General features: G+C 42.8%; 1 protein-coding gene across 1 annotated transcript; it reads right to left on the bottom strand.

Moving 5' to 3' along the window:
• Positions 1–6859: 6859 nt before the first annotated feature.
• RPRD2 (regulation of nuclear pre-mRNA domain containing 2) lies at positions 6860–19554 on the bottom strand. The gene is made up of 11 exons (XM_053475736.1): positions 19152–19554; positions 13124–13253; positions 12837–12937; positions 12464–12541; positions 11981–12036; positions 11720–11846; positions 11394–11569; positions 10788–11076; positions 10325–10672; positions 9867–10061; positions 6860–9539 (listed from the first exon to the last, which is right to left on the bottom strand). Exons 1-11 carry the CDS (start codon positions 19327–19329, stop codon positions 7072–7074), a joined length of 4146 nt encoding a protein of 1381 aa, XP_053331711.1. The 5' UTR covers positions 19330–19554; the 3' UTR covers positions 6860–7071.
• Between the last annotated feature and the right edge of the window lie 1752 nt (positions 19555–21306).

Below are 21306 nucleotides of genomic sequence, written 5' to 3'. Positions count from 1 at the left end.
GGAGCAAAAATAAATTAAATGAGAACAAAAGTCAAATTTTCTAACCCCAATGATTAAAATATATTCTCCATCTGAAGACAGTAAAATGAGTCCATGCACAATTGACTCCAACATGCATTAAAACATAAACCGATATGATATAGTGACTAAGTAATACCCAAACATCTCGCATCCAAGAGAGATGGCCAGATCAGAGTGAAAAAGAACACAAAAATAAACCACAAAAACAAAAAAAAACATACGTGCTCATAACATTCCTCGACCCCAAAAATAACGGACTGCAGTTGCTAAACAGTTACTCCAGTAAGTCACTCCCAAACATGCATCTTAATGCATGGTACACAGATATTATAAAAGAGAAACTGCAATATATAACACATCTAGTACTCGCCAAATGTCCTCCAACAGAAATATCGTTTTAAATGCTTTAACATTTGAAATCCTGAAGAAAAAACCCCCAAAGCATAATGGCAATAAACTAACTTGTTGTTAAGGTACAACACAGGTATGGTGAACATTACCAGCGCCACAATCCCAATAAAATACCTCCTTGGCTCAAACTATTGTGGGTCTTTAAAACTATTAGAACATTTAGAAACATGTCCTAATTTCTTTTAATTCCCCAAAATTAAAATCATCATATGTGATTCTGGGTGAGATTCATAAATTCTGTAAAATGCATTTCTTCAAATTTAAAAGAAAAAAAATATATATAGGTGAGTTACCCTAAAATATAAATGAAGTCCTTAGAAGGAAGGAGAGATCCCAAAACATATTTTTCTACGTTGGCCCAATAAAAAAGTATCAACTTTGACTAAGGACTCTTCAAATTAAAATCCCAAAAATAGCTTTTATAAAGTATTTTCTCCCACACTAAAGCCTTATAACCTAAGGGGGAAAAAGATGTTTGAGAGGATGTTTTAAATAGAATGGAAGAATATTTTGTAATATAAACATTATATATATCATTTATATTATGAAAATCTGTACGCTTATTGGTTTAAAATTTTCTACATTAATAAAAATAAATTGCTGCTTTGAATTATATTTATATCTGATGACCAACAACAGAATGCATTTGGTAAAAGCATACATCAATAAAGGCATTGTTTGATTATTTACCACAAAAACATAACCCAAACAGAATAAATAAGACAAAAAACATGAAAACAAGTTTCGTTATCCTATGGTTACTTTATACTATTCTCTGCTAAGAAAAATAAAACAAGAAACCAAGTAATTAAATCTACAAAACAAATATAGGGAAAAGTACTTTATAACTACTAGTATTTGATACTATAATATAAAATATTTCTTTGGTTTATAGTAACTCACTAGGATAAAACAGTGGTAGAATGTGCATAGTACAGCGCTGCAGATTTAGATTATGGATTTTTAAATGTCTCCCCTTTTCTAAAATTCAACACAAACAAATGTAAGGTTGTGCATTTGGAGTAAAATAAACTTGCAAATCAAGCTTTAAGCAGACGATCCAAAGGAACTTCTTGACAATGGAACCTTGGGAGAAGAGCGAAATGTCTTAACATTTACTGAAAAGGGGAAATTAGCCCAGAACCAAGAAATAATACCTCGTAAATTGTTGGGTTGGCAATTGTTAGAATACGACAGAAAATGTGGAACTTTGGAAGGTTTTAGAGAGATTACATTAGGATCCGGAAGCCGACTGGGTGTAGTTACCTGGGAACAGGTATCTACGAGGGCTTAGAATTACCGAGGTTCATTTATAGGATTGGATGTAGGAACCTCCAATCGCAGAGCTTTCCAGCTTATGTGGTGGCGTTACTGAAAGATTAATGCCAAGATAACGTGTACAGAAAACACAGGCAGATAAAATTAGTGATTTGCCGCCATATTACATTTTTCTTGTGGATTCAGTCTACGTGTCGCTTAAATGCTTGGACTAAGAAAAAAAAAAAACGTCGTACGGAAAACACAAAGCTTTATATGTTAACCGTGACGGCACCAAAAAAGGCATTTTTAAATTAAAATGTTGTCTTGCCCTATTTTTTTTTTCCTCCTAATAATGATTACTGATTTTATGTCACTTTATCACAATTAGCCAAAAGGACCAGGACTTCCGTCTGTATAAAACGCAAGCCAAGTGTTTCAAACGTAACGAGAACATGCTCTGGGCCTGCCTGAGAAAAGCTTGTGTATGGCTACACCAGAATTTAATTAGATGTAGCCATTAAGTGTGTCTTTTAATAGTGCAAAGCTCATTGCAGCGGCACGTTCAGAGAGAATTATCCAAGATACGGATCACATTTATTCTTCGACTCATTGTAGAAAATCTTGCACGCCAGGGGTCATTCCTATTTTAGCAAATCCTTACTTCTGTTAACAGCTTTCATTATGAAGTCTCTAAAAAGTGTCCCTGTTGGTCCAAGGGACCATCATACAAGGTAAATACTCAAATAACTGCAAGCGACTTCTGATGGCCTGCGGCTCATCTCGTTCAGAAAGGGCATGGGACGACCAATGTTTTTGAAAAACTTGTATTCCTAACCAAGAGTCTGTGAGATTTTCTTTTGATAATGGGGGCTCTGTCACTTTGGAAAGAGTCTGGAGGATCTTCATTTTAAATTGCTTCTGGAAATAGCTGTATAGTGCACAGCGTTATGGGATTTCCAGCCTCTCCCAACAAACGCACAAGAGAAGGGTTCATCGCTAACAAATACTAAGAAGCTTGCAAGACTACGTGGCATAACGGAAGATGGTAAATTAACATGCGCAACTCCAGACCATTCGTAGGGCCGTACGAGGGCATACTGCAGTCCGATATCATACATGGTTTCGGATATAATTACAGTGGCTGTGAAGAATACAGCAGGAACGTACAATCTTACAGTTCCAAGAGTTTCATGAACAACGTGAAACGCGCTGTTGGGAGTTACTATCAATTTTATCGTAAGGTGGATCCAGAAACCTTTTTACTATAATCGCTCGCAGTGATTACGGTAACAATGTAGTAGTTTGGGGTTTTTTTTTTTTTGACCTACAAAGTCTTAATTTATTCTTTTTAATTAAAAGCTTTTGGTGTCAGCGCTTACACGTCTTCCCATTTTAGATTTAAAAGAAGGTGTTAGCTTATTTGCATTAAAATAAATGCATTACAGCATTTATTGGGCCACCACGTTGCTCTACCCTCCTGTGTATCAATCACTGTACCCCCCCCTCCTTCAGGAAACTGCACTTCCCAATCCTTCCGTAACAAGAATCTGGCCCACAAAACGCCTCGGATCCCCTTCAATACACTCCAGCACTGGGCCTGGGTGGAGAAACTCATTGTGCCATATTAACGCAAACTAACTAAAACCGCCGTTAATGGCATGGCTAAGGCCCGAGGTATGTCCCTTTTTGGCTCTCTACCCATGGTACGTGGGCTCCCTCGTTTGCATAGGACAGCTTTTGACTATATCAGAGTTCATAAGCAATTTAAGGGCAAATTTGCAGCTGATTATTAAATCTACTTTGGAACCTATGCAAAGTGTCTGCGTTTGTATCACTATATAGAACTTTGCTCTACGTAAACATAAAAAAGGGGTTTGTTAAAGCAGTTTTTACACCAAGTTAAATAATAATAAAAAAAAAAAGTATAAAGTCACATCGCTATAGCAACCACTGGACTGTTCCTGCTTACTAGACCCTTCCACGGGTTATAATGGTAACAAGACCACATTTCACACTTGTCACCAGAATCAATTTCCATACATTATCCCAGGCGCGGCGAGCAAGCGCTCAAAGTTCTGGTGGTTGCTCATATACGGTATCAGATACATAAGGTTACTTCAATATCGAAGTGCCCTTTGCATACACAGAATACGTTATGAACTTATTGGTTATCACATCTCTCAATGTGGATTGGGTAATAAAAATTTTTTACAAAAATTGGGGGACAATTGTAAAGCTTGCCCCACGGAGAGACCTTCACCTTGCAACACGACTTGAAATACGTCGGAATTTGCTTTCTGGATAGTAAATGGAGTGCTCTGAAAAGTATATAGAACAGAGCTCCCCCGTAAAACTCACTCAGTTAAGCAGATAGAAGGCACAAGTGGACTATTTTGTTAATTAATATTTAGCCAGAAATTCACAAAATAAAGTGCATTGCAGATAGAGCTTGCCCGCTAATACAGGATTAAAGGGCAAATATCCAGTCTCCCACTCCACACATTTCATAATTAGTTCACTGGTTATTAACTTATTATATAATGTTTATGTGCCACATGATTCTCAAAAAGGAACAAATCAGTTCAAAAAGGAACTTCTACGCCGAGCTGCAGAGTGCTAAAAAGTCATGTTGAGGAAACCCAAACTATGTATATATATATATAGATTTTTTTTATTATATGAACACACGAGACAACCTTCACTTTATTGTTTCTGTCTGTAATGTAGTGTTTGGGGTTTTTTTCCATTCACACAGAAACACAGAACACTAAGCAGGTTGTGATACAGGCGCACAATATTTACAGCTGTTTTTCATTTTCCTAACCCTAGAATCTTAATATAGGTTGAACACAGTAGACAGAAGATGGACACCTCCCTGTCCCATTAAACACCAACGCTTTAAAACGGATGCAATGATAGTAGAATGTTAAGAGTGCAGTTAGTTAAAAGGGTTGGTATGAAGGAGATCTTAAAGGGACAGGTGTCTTGCATATAAAATGTCATAGCTCTTTATACTTTATATATACACACTATCGTTCAAAAGTTTCAAAAACAAGGACATTTCCAGCTGTAACAATTCCAAAAGGGCTTTCTAATGAACAGTTAAGCCTTTAAACTTGTAGTGAACACATCCTGCCATTGGAACACAGGAGTGATGGGGGCGAAAAAGGGCCATTAGAACACAGGAGTGATAAAGGGCCATTGGAACGCAGGAGTGATGAGAGCAATAAAGGGCCATTGGAACACAGAAGTGATGAGAGCGATAAAGGGCCATTGGAACACAGAAGTGATGAGAGCGATAAAGGGCCATTGGAACACAGGAGTGATCGAAGGCCATTGGAACACAGGAATGATGGGAGTGATAACGGGACTCTGTATGCATATGAAGATATTCCATTAAAAATCTGCTGTTTCCAGCTACAATACTCATTTCCAACATTAACAGTGTCTGCAGTGGATTTCTGATCCATTTCATGTTATTTTAATGGACACATCTGGATTTTAAAAAAATTTAAAAAAAAGATGTCCCCAAACTTTTGAACGGTAGTGTATGAGTGACCCCAAACTTTTCAATGGTAGTGTTTACACACAATGCAAATTAATGTAATTCAGCAACAATTTGTAAAGGGAGACACTTTACTGTAGATAAATGTACGCATTTTGCATACGTTAACAGCCCTCAACTTTAATGCACTATTCCTATCTGAGATTTTAACATGCAATGTATTGCAATATACAAGGGTACAATAACTCCTAGTAAATGGTGAAAACAGTCTGCACTGGCCATTGGTAATAGATCTGTTATCTTAAGAAAAGCAAGTATGCTAGTGACATTTCTACATAACATTATAAACCTCCCAATATATATAAATATATATATTTTATATTTTCTTAAATATTCCCAGCCCACTGTTTATTGGTACCCAGAATGCATATTATTGAGATGAGCAGCTGCAACAAATAGAATGACTGCATATCAAAATTATTAGCACAAGGAAAACAGAACAAAAACTTGCTTTATTTTCTTTTTTTTTTTGAATAATGAGAAGGGAAAAAAAAAAAAACCTTGTTCTGTCAGTTATACTTCCCTACGGTTAGACGCCAACTTAAGTTTCTTCTACGACGGTAACTTTCTCACTACCAAAGCAATGGATGAGCATTATAAGAGGGATGCACCTCTACTGCATGCAAACTCAACAGTCATTGGGTAAACAGCCATGGTAAAATGGTTAATGAGCATTGGGAAAGGAGAAAAAAACAAAAACACTTTGTGAAAAAAGAGGAGAAAAAAAAAAAGTGTTTTTTATTTTTCCATCCAGTCTGAGAGCCAAGGTCATTACCAACTACTCTGCATTAAAGAGTAAAGCTCTGTATGTATTTGTTTGTATATATATATTACACAAATTTACACAAGTACTTCATTATGTGAATGTAGAAAGGAATCCCCTTCATGCCTTTCCTGTTAATTCAAGAATTTTAATGTGTAAAGCAATGTGGTGAGGCGGAATCAAATCCACCAAAGAGACAGTGCGGCTTTAAATTTAAACGCCTCTATGCAAAGAAATCAAAATTAGGCTACGCCTGAAATTCTGAAAACATTCAAATTCATTTTTTTGTCATTTAGAGTTGTTACACGCAGAAACAGAGAGCCTACAATCTAGGTGGTTTCACTTCTGTAAATACACATACTATGGAAACACAGGTACAACTTGGGAGTTTCATAAGCCCCACACCAAGCATTCACATGGCTCCTTATGCTCCCAGGACCGGGACTTGGTGCAAAGATGAAGCTGGTCAACTGCATTTTGGTGCTGGTTCTCCGCTGGAAACGGGTGTATCGGAGTACTGCATAAGTAAGACGGCTGGGAAAGAAATGTCATTTTATTTATTAAAGAAAAAAAAAATCTGAGCTGAAGAGACTGATCTTGCCATCATGCCCCTGCCACTCACCTATCTGGATATAAAGCAAATTGGTAGATCTTGTTATGCTTCAGAACTGATCAGTTTTTTGGCTCCACGGACAAGTTGATGAAGAATAACTTTAGGCGTGACGATGGGATTCCATTTCTGACAACAGTAACATCGCTCAAGAAGTTGGACAGAATAATCGCTATGGGTCGGCCACCTTGTGAATGGGAAGTTGCACCGGTAATGTGATAGGGAATGGGGCATTTAGGCCCTCACAGCAGTCTCTTTTGCTTCTAGTAGTAGTTAACCTACGGCATTGCTCTAAGGGTAAAAAGGGTGAAATAACTAATGTTTTCCCTATTCTTACTTGTTTGAGCACAAGTATCTGCACCCTAAAAACAGCCCTTAGAGACAAGCACAAAAGGTTAATGCCAAAGTTCCAAAAGTGATCATTTATCTTGTAATCGTAACTCAGTACCTCGGAGGATAAAAAGGACGTTTAGGGGAGAAAAACTGGGGGCCCCGTCCAAATGGTGGTCGTGGCCTCTTTAAACTGTTATATGGTTCCCGGGGCCTGAACTGCTGTCTTTGAGGCCTTAAGCCTCCTGGATTCATATTGTCTCTATGAGATGGAACAAAATGATGTGGGGGGCCACTATGGAGTCCATGGTGGTCCCTAGAATTAGGTGCCATTGCTTCATTTCCCCTGCCATGGGGTGGACCATTGTGGTCGTGTGATGGTGGCCCATGATCTCTTGAAGCTGGGTGCACTCCAAAATGTTCTTTCATTGCACCTTGGTGGACAGTGCCATGATCCTGCGTAAATGGACTTCTCATGTCTAGACGTGGTGGAGGTGAAAATGGCATGCTGCCATGTTCTGGAGGAAGATGACCTGGAAATGGATTCACGTGTTCTCCAGGTGGAGGGTGAGCAACATGAGATAAGGGATTGGGAGGTTCCACAGAGGACATGCGTGCAGTTACAGGAATGTCTCTTCCAAAGAGACTTCCATGATCAGGAGGTGGTGGCCCAGGAGGCGGGCCGGCACGTTCCATTTGAAAAGCAACACCATGCTCTATGGGTGCACCCATGGGTGGCGGCGGCAAGTGATGTTCAAAAGGTGGCATATTTTTTCCTCTGAAGTCACCAGTATCCGGAAATCGTGGTAAGTGGTCTTCATACTGAGTTTTAAATCCTCCACTAATAGATGGTGGATCATCAGCACTACTTGAAGGACCATCATCAAACGAGCTACCTGTGGTTCCCATTTCGTACCAACCCCCTCTACTTCCATCTATCCCATGACCTCTGTTTCCCTTCACTCCCACTCTTACCGACTCAACTGTTTTAATAGGCTCCCCTGATAACCTCACGTTACCAGCACTATGATACCCCAGAGTTTCGATAGGTGCACCTTTTTCTTCTGTGCCATCTGATAAATTGGCACAAGATGACGAAACTCTTGTTTCAATGCGGTAATGTTCTTCTTGATGCGATCGCTCATCAGAAGCCATCCCAGTATGGCCAGGACCACCGACATCTTCATGTAAGCTGGTTGGGCCATACTTGTTTTCATCAGGTCTGTGAGATGCATTTTTAAGCATGTTTTTAAACTCCATCATACTAGAGGCTGAAACAGATGAGCCTGGTTGTTCTACATTTGTCATCGGTGCACAACTGGAAGGAAGATTATTCTTGGGTGCAAAATTATGAGGTCTGTTTTGCAGAGCGTGGGGAGAGTTGGTGTATGGAGACTGTGACATAACAGGACGAGCCACTGGTAAATTATGATTGTCGGAAGGGAAAAATGACTCCTCTTTCTTTGGGGAGGGCGTCTTATTGACGTCTAGATTACCTCTTCTTAGATTACGATTTCCATATAGTTCAGAGGTAGGAGACAACGGGCCACTACCATCGCCAGAATGGAAAGGACCATGCATAGACTGTGGAAAGGGCTGCCTTCCAAAGTCTTGGTTTTGACCAAAGCCAGGGGGCATTGACTGATATTCTGAGGACTCTAAATGGACATTAGGCTTCATGATGGGTTTTGAGGGCCTTTTTTCAAGACTGCCAATGGCAGAAGGAGGTGGACCGGAAAACTCAAAGTCACGATAGTCTTCATCCTCCGGAAACACTGTGTTTGAATAAAACTTGCCCATTGAGGAATCAAGTTGCAAAGCTTTTTCTATACTATCTCCAGGCTGCCTATATGCATTAGGGGAATTTCCTCCCATACCAAAAGACCTATATGCAGGCATGCTAGCAAGCTTCTGAAATTCACTCTCTTTGTTGAGAAGAGGCGACCTTGTGCTACTAGGTGTAGAAGAGTCGGGGCTTATTATCTTTGATAACAGTGACACAGTATCAACACCGCTTGAAGCAGGTTTGTCCATCATCTCATCTTGAGTAGGCGTACCACTTCTTTCATCACGCACCGGAGTCCCATCTACATTATCAAGAGAGGTGCTAGAGGAGCCGCGGTGGAACTCAGGAGCTGCCTCAGGCACCGTGTTGGAACCTATGCCGGTAAGAATAGGGATATTCAGATCTAAACCACTGAAACCTGGATTTCCTTTTAAAAAATTATGAATCTTCATTTCAAGGCTTGACGGCTCGGTCGCATCACTGGACTTTGAGGTTTGCGGCGCTTGGGTTATGGACTTTTCTGCTGGCATGGGGGGCTGAGATGAAAATGCCATTGTGTTAACCTGTGGTTTTGAGCCATGGCTGACAGGAGTTTTTGCGACAGGCAAGGAGGAGGATTCTGAGTTAGAGGATGGCGTTGAGTAACCAAAGGTTTTAGGGACAGAAGGAGTAACAGAAGTTGTGATAGTTCTGTCTTTCATGGTCGACAAACCACTGTTCACTGGTGCTGTGGAAGTGCTGTGTGTTACGGTTCCACTCGACATAGCGACGCTTTGAATAAATGAAGAAAAGCCTGAAAAACAGAATAAATGTATTACAATCACACATGTACTACCAGCGCCCATAAGACAGCCTGAAACCTTAGACCGTTACATTTTGAAATGGTAGGACAAACCATCCTTAAAAACGATTCAGGTTATAAAGGAACGTATAAAAAGGTGGATAAAAAAAACAAAAATTCGACAGCAGAAAGAATGATTCGGCTCATGTAGTCAAGTAGGAGAGCACAGAGAAGAACATAGCAAGGCGAGGGTGAACAAAACAAAAAAAAAAACAACCTTTTATTGCTGGTAACACTATAAATTGATTCAAAACCAGATTCCTCATTCTCAGCGTTTACCTTGCAAGGATGGCGTGGATGTGACTTGTGTTTTAGACAATACTGAAAGAATACTTTCTGGAGTTATCTCAACTTTCGACAGAATGTTTGCCAGCGGGTTTGATTGACCCTGAGCAGGGGGCTTCAATCCACCACCCAGATTTGTGGTAGGCGTTGTCGGCGTGCCAGGAGAAGGCTTGCCTGCAGGGCTAACACCTAAAAAAGCAACATCGGTTAAGTACAAATCATGGAAGATGGGAAAAGGGAAGCATTTTGTAGGCTACATTACTCTAGATCATTACAATGCATGCTATTTTTAGTTTAAAGTGTTGAATGGCACCGAAGTATTACAGATTATACATAATGGACAGGTGTAACACAGCATGTGCAGAGCGTTATACACGATTTGAGTACTTCACCTCTTTAAGGCTATATGTTGCCACATTGGAATAGCGAGCCAAAAACTGCCAATAACTCACCTGTATTTTTCATAACAGAGGTTAAGCTACTTAGGATGGAACTTATCTTCCCCAGGTCTACATTGGGCAGGTTTGGCAACCCAAGGGGCATCGAGGGGGCGATTGTCGGCGTGGTCACCGGTTTTGCCGGCGCGGTTTGAGCTGTAGGTGGGGATGTTGAAACAGGTGTGGCGGTTGACACCAGAACAGACGCTGTGCTGCTGACGGGTACAGAGGTGGGAGTCGGGTCAAGGGTGGCCACTGAAGGTGTATTTGTAGAGTCGGGAATTGTTTTGGAAGCCTCTGTGATGTTATTGATGGCTTTTGAAGATGAAGCAGGATGAGTGGGAGTCTCTTTTCTTTCTTCAACTTGAAAAATAAAGAATATTAAATATTAGCAGATTGTACATTAAACTAAAACATCTAAAATATGTGGTTTCCATCAAGCGAATGCTCTGCAGTAATTTCAATTCAAAGAACCTACTAATAATATTGGGCATTTCTTCATCTGCATCCACATCCGACAGCTCCATGTCCTCTACAACACGGTTGTCCTTAGGAGGTTCCGGAGAAACAGCTGGAATGGGCTCTGGTTCTGGCGATAAAGGGCTCTCGGCACCCATGCCTTGGAATGGCGATTCAGAGCCGGTTGGAGATGGAGCATCCATTGTAGGTGAAGGCATTGGAGATTCCTCTGGGTCTGGAAGGCTAGCTTTCAGCTGGTCTAACTTTTTCTTTAAATTATTAACCCGATTGGCAAAGGTTTTATAGGCCTGAATAACCAAAAACAGAAGAAAAAGCAGTGAGTGGTTGGTACTAAATCACGGTTGTCACATGACAATGTCGAGTCGCTGCATGTAGGTACGGATCATACAAATTTCCTGGGTGATGACAAGTTGATAAAACATGGCTCCACGCACTCATCCGGTCTAGCAGACAGATATATGGCCGGCCACTCGAGCCCAGGGTATAAAGTATAAGGCCATTAAGTGGTATCTTGACTGCCTACAAAGCTGCCACACAGAGGAGACCTCATTCTAAAAACCCCATTCTGCAGTTGCATAAACGTCTTTTATCACCAGTTACTTACATTAACCACAATTTTAACTTCCTTGTATTGGGCTTCATAAAATATGCCAGCATTCTCCAAAGCGTCTGTCAAAGAAGGTCCGTTTTTCACTTGCTTGTCAAGAATATTGACAAACTCTTCGAGTTTCGCGCTGGCTTCTTCAAAGTCTTTAGAAAATTTCTTTCCTCCGGCTTTATCTAAACGAAAGCATGTGAAAATAGAACAGTTAATGCGACCGAAACCTATCCTACATCCCAGAAGATAACACGGTGCCAGAATGACAACCATGTTCTCCACAATCGGACCTTTGGACTGCTTACAATCACACAGAGAGCGCGTGCGCGTACCTTTCAGTCGTTTCAATGTCTCTGTGCTGCACACATCAACTCTCATGTTAGAAAGTTGTTTTTCTTTTAGGTCAACGTGATCCACAGAACGCTTGAATGTCGACAAATCATCAATCAGTTTTTGGGGCTGTAATCAGAAGAAAAAGTAATAGAAAAAGGGTTGGAAAATGTGCTTTTGTTGAACATGGATCTCAAAGGCAGGTTTCTATTGACCAACGGTGTTCGAGCCAAACCAGAATGGTATGAACATAGGAGGCTTACCCGAAATTCAGCCACAATCTTGGACTTCAGCGCAGCTTTGCTGTTTGTTGCAACAGCTGAAAAAAGGAGAGAAAAAAAATGAGGCCTTGATAAGGATTTCTGATTGGTGGAATACAATAATTACATTCACTACAGATTTTTAACTTATAAAACTTTAGCTTCAGGTTTCTGAGGTAAAAGTTGTAAAGTAGGAGAACTAACAAAAGCGTCACACCGGTACTTGTGGGACATCGGACAATCAGGAGAGCAAGAACTTTAATGACTATTTTCTCGCATGCAAGTAGAGGACAGAGCAACCTGCAGAGCTTCATCTGTCATGCCTTACGCAGCACCACGGGGACAAGACAACATGGCGGATACAACAACGTGTAGTGACAAGTCAAGGTTCAGTAGGAGAGACCGGTTAAATTTTGTGATCCAAAGTGGCGGCTCTAACCAAAAGCATTAGTGCCCTGGCTGCCGTACCCCCCCCCTCTTTCTTACCTTCTGGCACCTTCTCAGCCACTCGAGCACGAGAGCTCCGGCTTCTCTCACTCCTCTCACGCTTTCCCCATGCTCCACCTTTAAAAAGACACAGACGGACATTTCCACATAAGTGTCTTAAACAATACATTTTAATATACGTGCTATTTAAGGAACAAGACATCCGCGACACGAGTTTCAATAAAATGGAAAATAAATAGGTAAATTACTTCAAAATACTACTTCCTGATCATCGGAACGCAACCATGAAATTGAATTTATGGTACATCGTGAGGTGTATTCCCAGAACCCTTATATCACCAACTACTTGGCAAATAAAATGCTTTACCTCGGTAAATAATCCATGAGGCTGTAAAGAAGTGAAGCTACTTACTTAAACCAGATCTGAACGATGCGATGGTGTCCTCAGAGTAGACGTTCCTCTCCTCCCATATCTTAAAGATTCTCTCTACAGCTTTCACCACGGACTGGTCCCTGTGCAAAATAAATAAACGTATAATGAAAGCATTTACATTACACAGCAAACATTTTAAAGAGTAATAAAAACAAACACAGGAGAAGAAATGACAAGCTTTAGGCCGTCTTCTGGATAATCTGCAAACCTGGCCATTTATTAATTCATATGAATTCTGCTCAGAAGTACAGCTGGAATCTACTCACCTGACCAGAGAGGCTGCCTCGGGAAGGGCTTCGGAAAAGGCCTCCCGATACACAATTGCATTTTTCCTTTTGCAGTTCTGTATGACATCATTCGCTAGATAGAAGAGGTTCAGGCGATGGGGGACGGACGCTGAGAAAGAAACAAAAAAAATCATGGAAAATCCGCATACGAGAGGCGAGCTCCAGCCATGGGACAGACGGCAAACTAGAGGCGAGCGCCAGTCATTGGACAGACGGCAAACTAGAGGCGAGCGCCAGTCATTGGACAGACGGCAAACTAGAGGAGTGCGGCAGTCATGGGACAGACGGCAAACTAGAAGAGCGCTGCAGTCATGGGACAGACGGCAAACTAGAAGAAGAGCATGCCAGTCAAGGGACAGACGGCAAACTAGAAGAGCGCACCAGTCAAGGGACAGGCGGCAAACTAGAAGAGCGCGCCAGTCATGGGACAGGCGGCAAACTAGAAGAGCGCGCCAGTCATGGGACAGGCGGCAAACTAGAAGAGCGTGCCAGTCTTGGGACAGGCGGCAAACTAGAAGAGCGCGCCGGTCATGGGACAGGCGGCAAACTAGAAGAGCGCGCCAGTCATGGGACAGGCAGCAAACTAGAAGAGCGCGCCAGTCATGGGACAGGCGGCAAACTAGAAGAGCGCGCCAGTCATGGGACAGGCAGCAAACTAGAAGAGCGCACCAGTCATGGGACAGGCGGCAAACTAGAAGAGCGCGCCGGTCATGGGACAGGCGGCAAACTAGAAGAGCGCGCCAGTCATGGGACAGGCGGCAAACTAGAAGAGCGCGCCAGTCATGGGACAGGCAGCAAACTAGAAGAGCGCGCCAGTCATGGGACAGGCAGCAAACTAGAAGAGCGCGCCAGTCATGGGACAGAAGCGGCAAACTAGAAGAGCGTGCCGGTCATGGGACAGACGGCAAACTAGAAGAGAGCGCCGGTCATGGGACAGACGGCAAACTAGAAGAGAGCGTCGGTCATGGGACAGACGGCAAACTAGAAGAGAGCGTCGGTCATTGGACAGACGGCAAACTAGAAGAGCGCGCCGGTCACAGGATAGGCGGCAAACTAGAGGAGAGCGCCGGTCATGGGACAGGCGGCAAACTAGAAGAGCGCCGGTCATGGGACAGGAGGCAAACTAGAGGAGAGCGCCAGTCATGGGACAGGCGGCAAACTAGAGGAGAGCGCCAGTCATGGGACAGACGGAAAACTAGAGGAGAGCGTCGGTCATGTGACAGACGGAAAACTAGAGGAGAGCGCCGGTCATGGGACAGGCGGCAAACTAGAAGAGCGCGCCAGTCATGGGACAGACAGCAAACTAGAAGAGAGCGCCAGTCATGGGACAGGCGGCAAACTAGAGGAGAGCGCCAGTCATGGGACAGGCGGCAAACTAGAGGAGAGCGCCAGTCATGGGACAGGCGGCAAACTAGAGGAGAGCGCCAGTCATGGGACAGGCGGCAAACTAGAAGAGAGCGTCGGTCATGGGACAGGCGGCAAACTAGAAGAGCGCGGCGGTCATGGGACAGGCGGCAAACTAGAAGAGCGCGCCGGTCATGGGACAGACGGCAAACTAGAAGAGCGCGCCGGTCATGGGACAGGCGGCAAACTAGAGGAGAGCGCCAGTCATCGGATTCAGTGAAATATCTGTGGCAAGCTAAATCTGACAAAGCCATTTCTAACATGTATTTCACTTTAACCACCATATAAACTTCCTGAACCTACGTGGAAACTTACTTGTCAAACATCTCTTTGCAATCATACAGATTAGTATATACGTAGTATTATATTTGTGGTATATAGTATATATATATATGGTATACTACAGGAGATTGTGTCCTACGCAACCCTTCTGAAGGCACACATCCTCGCGCCTGTTTATTAGGCAATACGAAGCCGATAAGTAACACGATTACAAGCGTTTAAATCCATACAATAATTCCATATTATATACTACTGCTTTTACAGCGCTGCAAAATAAGATGGCGATATATCAAACAACAATATCCCACTAAATGGTAAAAGGAGTGTTAATATCCACATTAGTCTTGTCTTTAGCAACGTGTCACACCTGACACTAAATCAGTACCGGCTTTACATATACGTTTCTCAAGGAAGAAAGCCACGCGTTTAAAAAGGTTCCTTTTACCAGCATCCTGTGTCCCGAAGACACAAGCCCTGGGGACACGCAGAATTCACCGACGCCGGCTATCGGCAGGACAACAGGAACCAATTACGGCTCTCAGGAAAGTTTAACATACAACGCTAAACACCTCCATGTGATAAACGCACACGAGGTCAGAGATTACCCCACGCCGGCAACCAAACGCACAGAAGGCAACAAAAGCCCTTTAAAAAGGATTAGGCAACCCATCACTAACTACCGGGAAGGGATCAACCCAAAAGCTGGTTTCCCAAAGCAAGCTGTTAGTAGCCATGGCTCTCCGCCTCAGGCCCTGGGAGTCTGTATGGCGCAGGTTTCCCATCGATATATATTTTAACAAGTCAATGCGCAAAACTGGGATAAACCCACAATATTCCACGGAGGAAGCCGACAATTATAACATTTCACTGCCATTCAACTCAGAGGCTTAATCAGACAGCGTAATAAACTGGGTTTTCAAACAGACAAATCTTTATTGACAGTTACGTTTGGTACACAGCATGTAAGATGCAAACAGAACGAAGACTTGTGTGAATAGGAAAAAAGCCAATGCTTAAGCTGCCGTGTTCTATAGAACGGCTCTAAAGAAGTACGTTACGGCTCTGAGGGATCACAATACACAAGCGTAACAAATCTATGTAACTTCACAGATGTTACTCTACTCCGACGGGCCCGTTTAAGGCAAAGAGGAGTAAAAACACATCTAAAATTATTTAAAAATACCTTAAAATAGGAACGGTTTGCTTCCCTGTGACACGGTGACATTTACAAGCCAGCAGTGTTACGACGACACAATACACAAGAGATCACACAATTACCCGCAAGCCACAAAGGTACAATCACACCACTCTCAGCCAACCTAATGCATGCAGTAAACGCCGTGTATCTTACATACAGCTTTCTGGTTTTGCTTCACGGCTCTTAAAACTCTTGCCAATGTCTGCTAACGGTGGCAATGGAGGCAACGCAATGGAAGACTGTTGCTTCACATTACGGGAAGGGAACAGGAGCCGCTCGCACCCTCACGGAAAGAGGAAGCCCACGACGTGCTCTGTGGATTTATTCTTAATTAAAAATAAATTAAAAGCCTGTTCTTGCTGTGTGTATATATTTATATATATACACACATACATATATATATATATATATATATATATATATATATATATATCTATCATGGTCTCTGCTTCGTATCTCAAATGTCCGTAACACATCCATCAAAATATAGCGTTATACAGCTGGGGTTAACTCAAAAAACCGTGTTCCAACAGATTGCAGACGTTACCCTATTACTGACAACACATCTGCCAGAAATCAGCACATCAAGGGTGTGATAATATACATAATACACACATACATACACATATATAGACAAGCGAGATATTAGCAAGATTTACAGAAACACGTTATTATTCATATAGCGCCAACACTTTCCGCAGAGCTTCTTACAGTGCAAACAATGTAAACGTACTAAAAAGAATATATACATTAGGTTAAAAAGAATATATACATTAGGTAAAGGGCGCTCGGCTCACAGGCTTACACTCCATTGAACACCTAACAGTATATCCCCATTACATATATCGCTAGATGAATGAACCCCGTGGCCAACATTACACCGCACTGCTGTCAGAAACAGGTTAATGGTTATAAAAAATTAAAAAGTGCTACAGCATATATTCAGCAACCCGCTATGTTCTGGATCGCAACAGTAAATATTTTCATAATATGTAACAATATTGCTCAGAGTTGTCCAAATCTGTCAGTTTGTTTTGTAAATAGACAATTTAGATAGAATGTATCACAGCGGCAGAAAGGGAGTAAAGGAATAGATTTGTTCCAAGTGTGACATAATGCCGTCGTTTCTCATCGTTTCCTGCGGCAATTTATCTGTGATCTTTTGTACGGGAGCCTTTACCCGCAAACAAACCCGAATGAACTCTGTGTATTGGACCGTGAGGGAATAATAAATAAATATCTAGTGCTCTTAAATTAAAATAATACATATCTAATACTCTTAAACGCGCTGTCAAGAGTGGCGCTACCCGAGATTTAAAGCACTCTATGCAGGGGTACAAGATGCCAAAATTATAGGATATATATTTCTTCCTGTCCATTATGTGTGTGGGGGCATGTATAGCTATATATGTATAGTATGTGTGTGTGAATGTATATCATATACATTCATACACACGTAATATATATATTATACATGTGTGTGTTCTAGAACTGATGTGTAGCGGATTGTTTGTAGTCTAATTACTTGTTAGATATATAGATACAGAGTAGCCTGTAATACCCCTGCTTAAAAAAAACCTGTAAGCAACAAACGCAGATATGAAGGTGCATGAATTCATCCTAAAGAGATGATTGTACAGAGTAGCAGAACGAAGGCATCTCTCTTAATCCGCATTCTATTAAACATTCCCGATAAAAGCCCCGTAAGACCCCTAGCAGAGTGTAATAGGGATCATTAAACGCACATCACCAAAGCCACCTTCTTCGGGAGTAAAATCACATTATTCCCGTGGAATTAAGACGCTGTCCTGAGATGTATTAATTTCCTTATATATACAAAGCGGCATTTTAGCACCAACAGAACCCACATTCCCAGTCCCCTCACGGAAGCAGATTCTGTGCTCTAGAGTCCAAAACGCTGCGTGAAAAGCCCGTGTGCCGGGGTCTCCCCGCAGCTGCACACGCTTCATATAACCGATCACCCCTTTAAACATAATCAATGATCAGAACATACGATGCATCCCGGCCACAGCAGCATTTACTAAGGTCAGAGGCTCGAGGCAGCAAATCATCAGGACAAACAGAAAAAAAAAAATCACACACACATCACGCAAACCGCCCTCTAGTCGCCTGTTCCTCCTGTTCTTTTTTATTATTATCTTTCCTGTATATAGCACCAACTGTTTATGCAGCGCTTAATACAATACATATGTTCAAGGGGTCTGACTATGGACAGACTAGTTACCCTCTACGGCTCTTCTATATAAACACGCGAATGATTTTTGGTGGTGCGCCGTTACCATATTTACAGGGATAAACAGGCCATTTCTGTAGTGTAAGTCCTACTTTACAGCAAGCTGCCCCACCGATGGCACACGGGTCCTGAAAAAGCTGAACGCAGCCCCTAGGGAAGAACACGTTGTCGGCGTGTGAACACATGCACTTCGCTCATAACACACGTGTGCCAAGAAGCCAGAGGCAGCCGGGGAGATAAACGCTTTAAAAGCGAATTGTCACAAGTCTGCCAGAAAACCGGTGATCTGAGACACAAACGCAATTCTCCTCCCCGATCCCCGTAAAACAGGTTAACGCAGGGTACCCGCGAGAGCTGCCAACGCGCTAACTGCCAAAGCACACGCGTGTGCCCAGCAACCACTGAGACACATCCAAGACCCCCAACACAACGCCAACCACACGTCACGGTGTAAGCACGTAATACGCAGACCGGGAGCACAATCACGCCGTAAACACCCCGCCAGCGCCAGGGAAACGGGGGCAACCATCTGCACTCAGCGTGCGGGAGGACTTCTAAAGTTACAGGAGGTTTCAGGAGCTCACACGTCTCTTTTTCAAATAGAATAGAGAGACCTCTGTGGTCCTCAAAGTTTATGGGACTTTACGCTTTTCAGAACCTCAGCGGTCTCTTCTTTAGATGGAACGAACAGGAGAACACTGAGGTTCCAAAAGCCTACGGGACTCTACACTTATGTATGCACGCGTCTTCTGCGAGTAGTATGAATGAGAGACCTCTGAGCCTAGTGAAACGGCACTCCCATCAGCCTACGCTGTCCCCTGCCCCATGACCCCCGGATGAATGATGGCGGCGGCCCGGCTCATACTCACATCTCCGCAGCCATTTCAGCCAGTAGTGCACGATGGTTGTGTGGTGCTTCTTGTTCTCGATGCACCAGGAGGACAGGCTCTGAATGGACTCCATGGTGTTGGTCACGGTCTGCAGCTTGCGGTCCAGGGTGGCCTCCAGGGCCCCGACAGAGGCCTTGCTGCTGCCTCCGGCCGCCATGTTTACCCACAATCCCCAGCGAGCTCCGGAACGGACGGGGAGGGGGTTAACGGAGAGCAGGTGGTGTGGTGGGGGGTGAGTCCCGCTTAGGGCATGTGTGGTGCTGGAGGAGGCAGGAAGGCTTTAGGGGGTAAATCGAGACCCCTCCAGGGGGCTGGTGGGAACTCAACCTTTAATAGCGTCTATTACCGGGGGAAAGGACGATAATGCATGAAGGAGAGCTGATCAGCTGCCTCCGACCGCCAGGAACCAGCAAAACACACACAGGCGAACAGAGTGGGCAAAAGGGGTATCTGAGTGGGCAAAATGCGTCACCACCAGGGGCAAGGCAGTCCGCTCGAAATAACAGGAGGGGAGGGAGCGCGTGTCCGGGGAGCGTACGCGCACACCTTCAGAGGCGGGGACGCGTACGTCACGGGCACGCCTCCAGGAGACACAAATGCAGCTCATAAGTGGCATTATATACCCTAGAATGACTTCTATACCTGCCAACTGTCCCTGTTTAGTGTGACAAGCCTCTTTTATAGCAGCTCAGAGTGTTTGCTGGGTATGAGGGTATCACAGGGTTCTACAGCCCTAAAAACCCCAATAATGTGCATAGAAACTGCTGAAAATGTCTTTATTAAGTCATAGTATATAATGGCAGCTATGAACAAATGGAGATATTTATATGCAAATTGCAATTAGAATCAGAATGCCCCTGATCACCTGGCAAGGGTAACCAATACCCCTAAAGTAACTCAGCCTTTTGCATTAAATGCATCAAGTTCCATAAAGTGTTGTGACCATAACCAATCATCATTATGAACTGCCCCACCAGCCAATCAATTTCACTGAATATCTCCATTATATAATGTGTTGGTTATATAGAGTATATCCTCAGAGTGACAGGAGTTGGGGTCACATTCGTGATATTGGGCCCCCGGTTCTGAGCTACTTTTATAATAGCGTTAAAAGGAATCTTTTAGCGCCCCAGCCCTCATCTGCTACAGTCTAATTCTTGCCACTGATTGCTCCCTTTACATGTTCTGCAAGCAGCCAGACAGCTATTGCAGGCATTAAAGTAACCCTTACCCTATTCAATACGCATTGCTCCAAAATGGCAAAAAAAACTTGTCTGAACCAGAAGCTGCAGCCCTGCTGCAACAGAACCCCCTCCCCTCTGTAGCCCGACTATTCCTGAAATCAGTGGGAATGCTTTTCCATATGCTGTAGCCAAGTATATCGGCTGCAGGGAGATGTGTTGGGCTTAATGCATCTCCTACGTGGCATTTCACGGAGGGGGCAGGATTTCCCACTGAAATCAACGAAGGGGTCTCAATTTCACAACAGAAAAAGTTCTCCTTTATCAGAAACATCCCGTTTCTAACCCCAAGAAGTAAACCAAAAAAAAAAAAACAAAAAAAAAAACTTCCATAAAATAAAAACTTTTTATTAGGTCATAGGATATGGGCTAAATCCCCTTTTCCTACACTGCATTATAAAGGTCAGAGTCAGTGCGTAGCGGTGTTATACTCAGGCGTCCCCCATATTGGCCCTCCTGCCACATACAGTAATCATACACTACATGAAAATAATAAAATTTATCAACAAACCGAGACTCGACTTACATCGGCAACTTTAAGCCTGGCCGAGAAGAGCAGCCTCCTTAAAACCTCTTGGCATGTATTCACACATACAAATTACTTACAAACATTTTGATGATCAAAGCCATCCTTAGATAACCCCAGAAATGTTAACTGTCAATAAAGATTTGTGCATGAACATTAGGGAAGAACTTGCGCAGAGCATTTTGGGTAGTGTGAAGCTGTCAAAAAGGAAGCCCCCAAAAAACCCAATAATTATAAGAAACTATAATTATATAATAATACATCTATGACCCAATCACTAGCTCCCACTTTTTCTTTTTTTTTTTTAGCTTTGATGGGAAGAAAAAAAAAAAGCTTGTTACTAATAAGGCTCAGGTTCATCAAAATA

The sequence above is a fragment of the Spea bombifrons genome, chromosome 9 (assembly GCF_027358695.1).
Source record: "Spea bombifrons isolate aSpeBom1 chromosome 9, aSpeBom1.2.pri, whole genome shotgun sequence".
Lineage (NCBI taxonomy): Eukaryota > Metazoa > Chordata > Amphibia > Anura > Pelobatidae > Spea > Spea bombifrons.
The sequence above is the reverse complement of the archived record's forward strand: the minus strand, read 5'-3'. Positions and strand labels throughout refer to the sequence as shown.

Excerpts from the sequence above, each read along its gene's own strand:
- RPRD2 (XM_053475736.1), bottom strand. The coding sequence starts at position 19,329 with ATGGCGGCCGGAGGCAGCAGCAAGGCCTCTGTCGGGGCCCTGGAGGCC. Across the intron at positions 13,254-19,151 it reads GCTGAAATGGCTGCGGAGAT|CGTCCGTCCCCCATCGCCTG; the intron begins GTGAGTATGAGC and ends TTTCTTTCTCAG. Across the intron at positions 9,540-9,866 it reads ATCCACGCCATCCTTGCAAG|GCTTTTCTTCATTTATTCAA; the intron begins GTAAACGCTGAG and ends TCTGTTTTTCAG.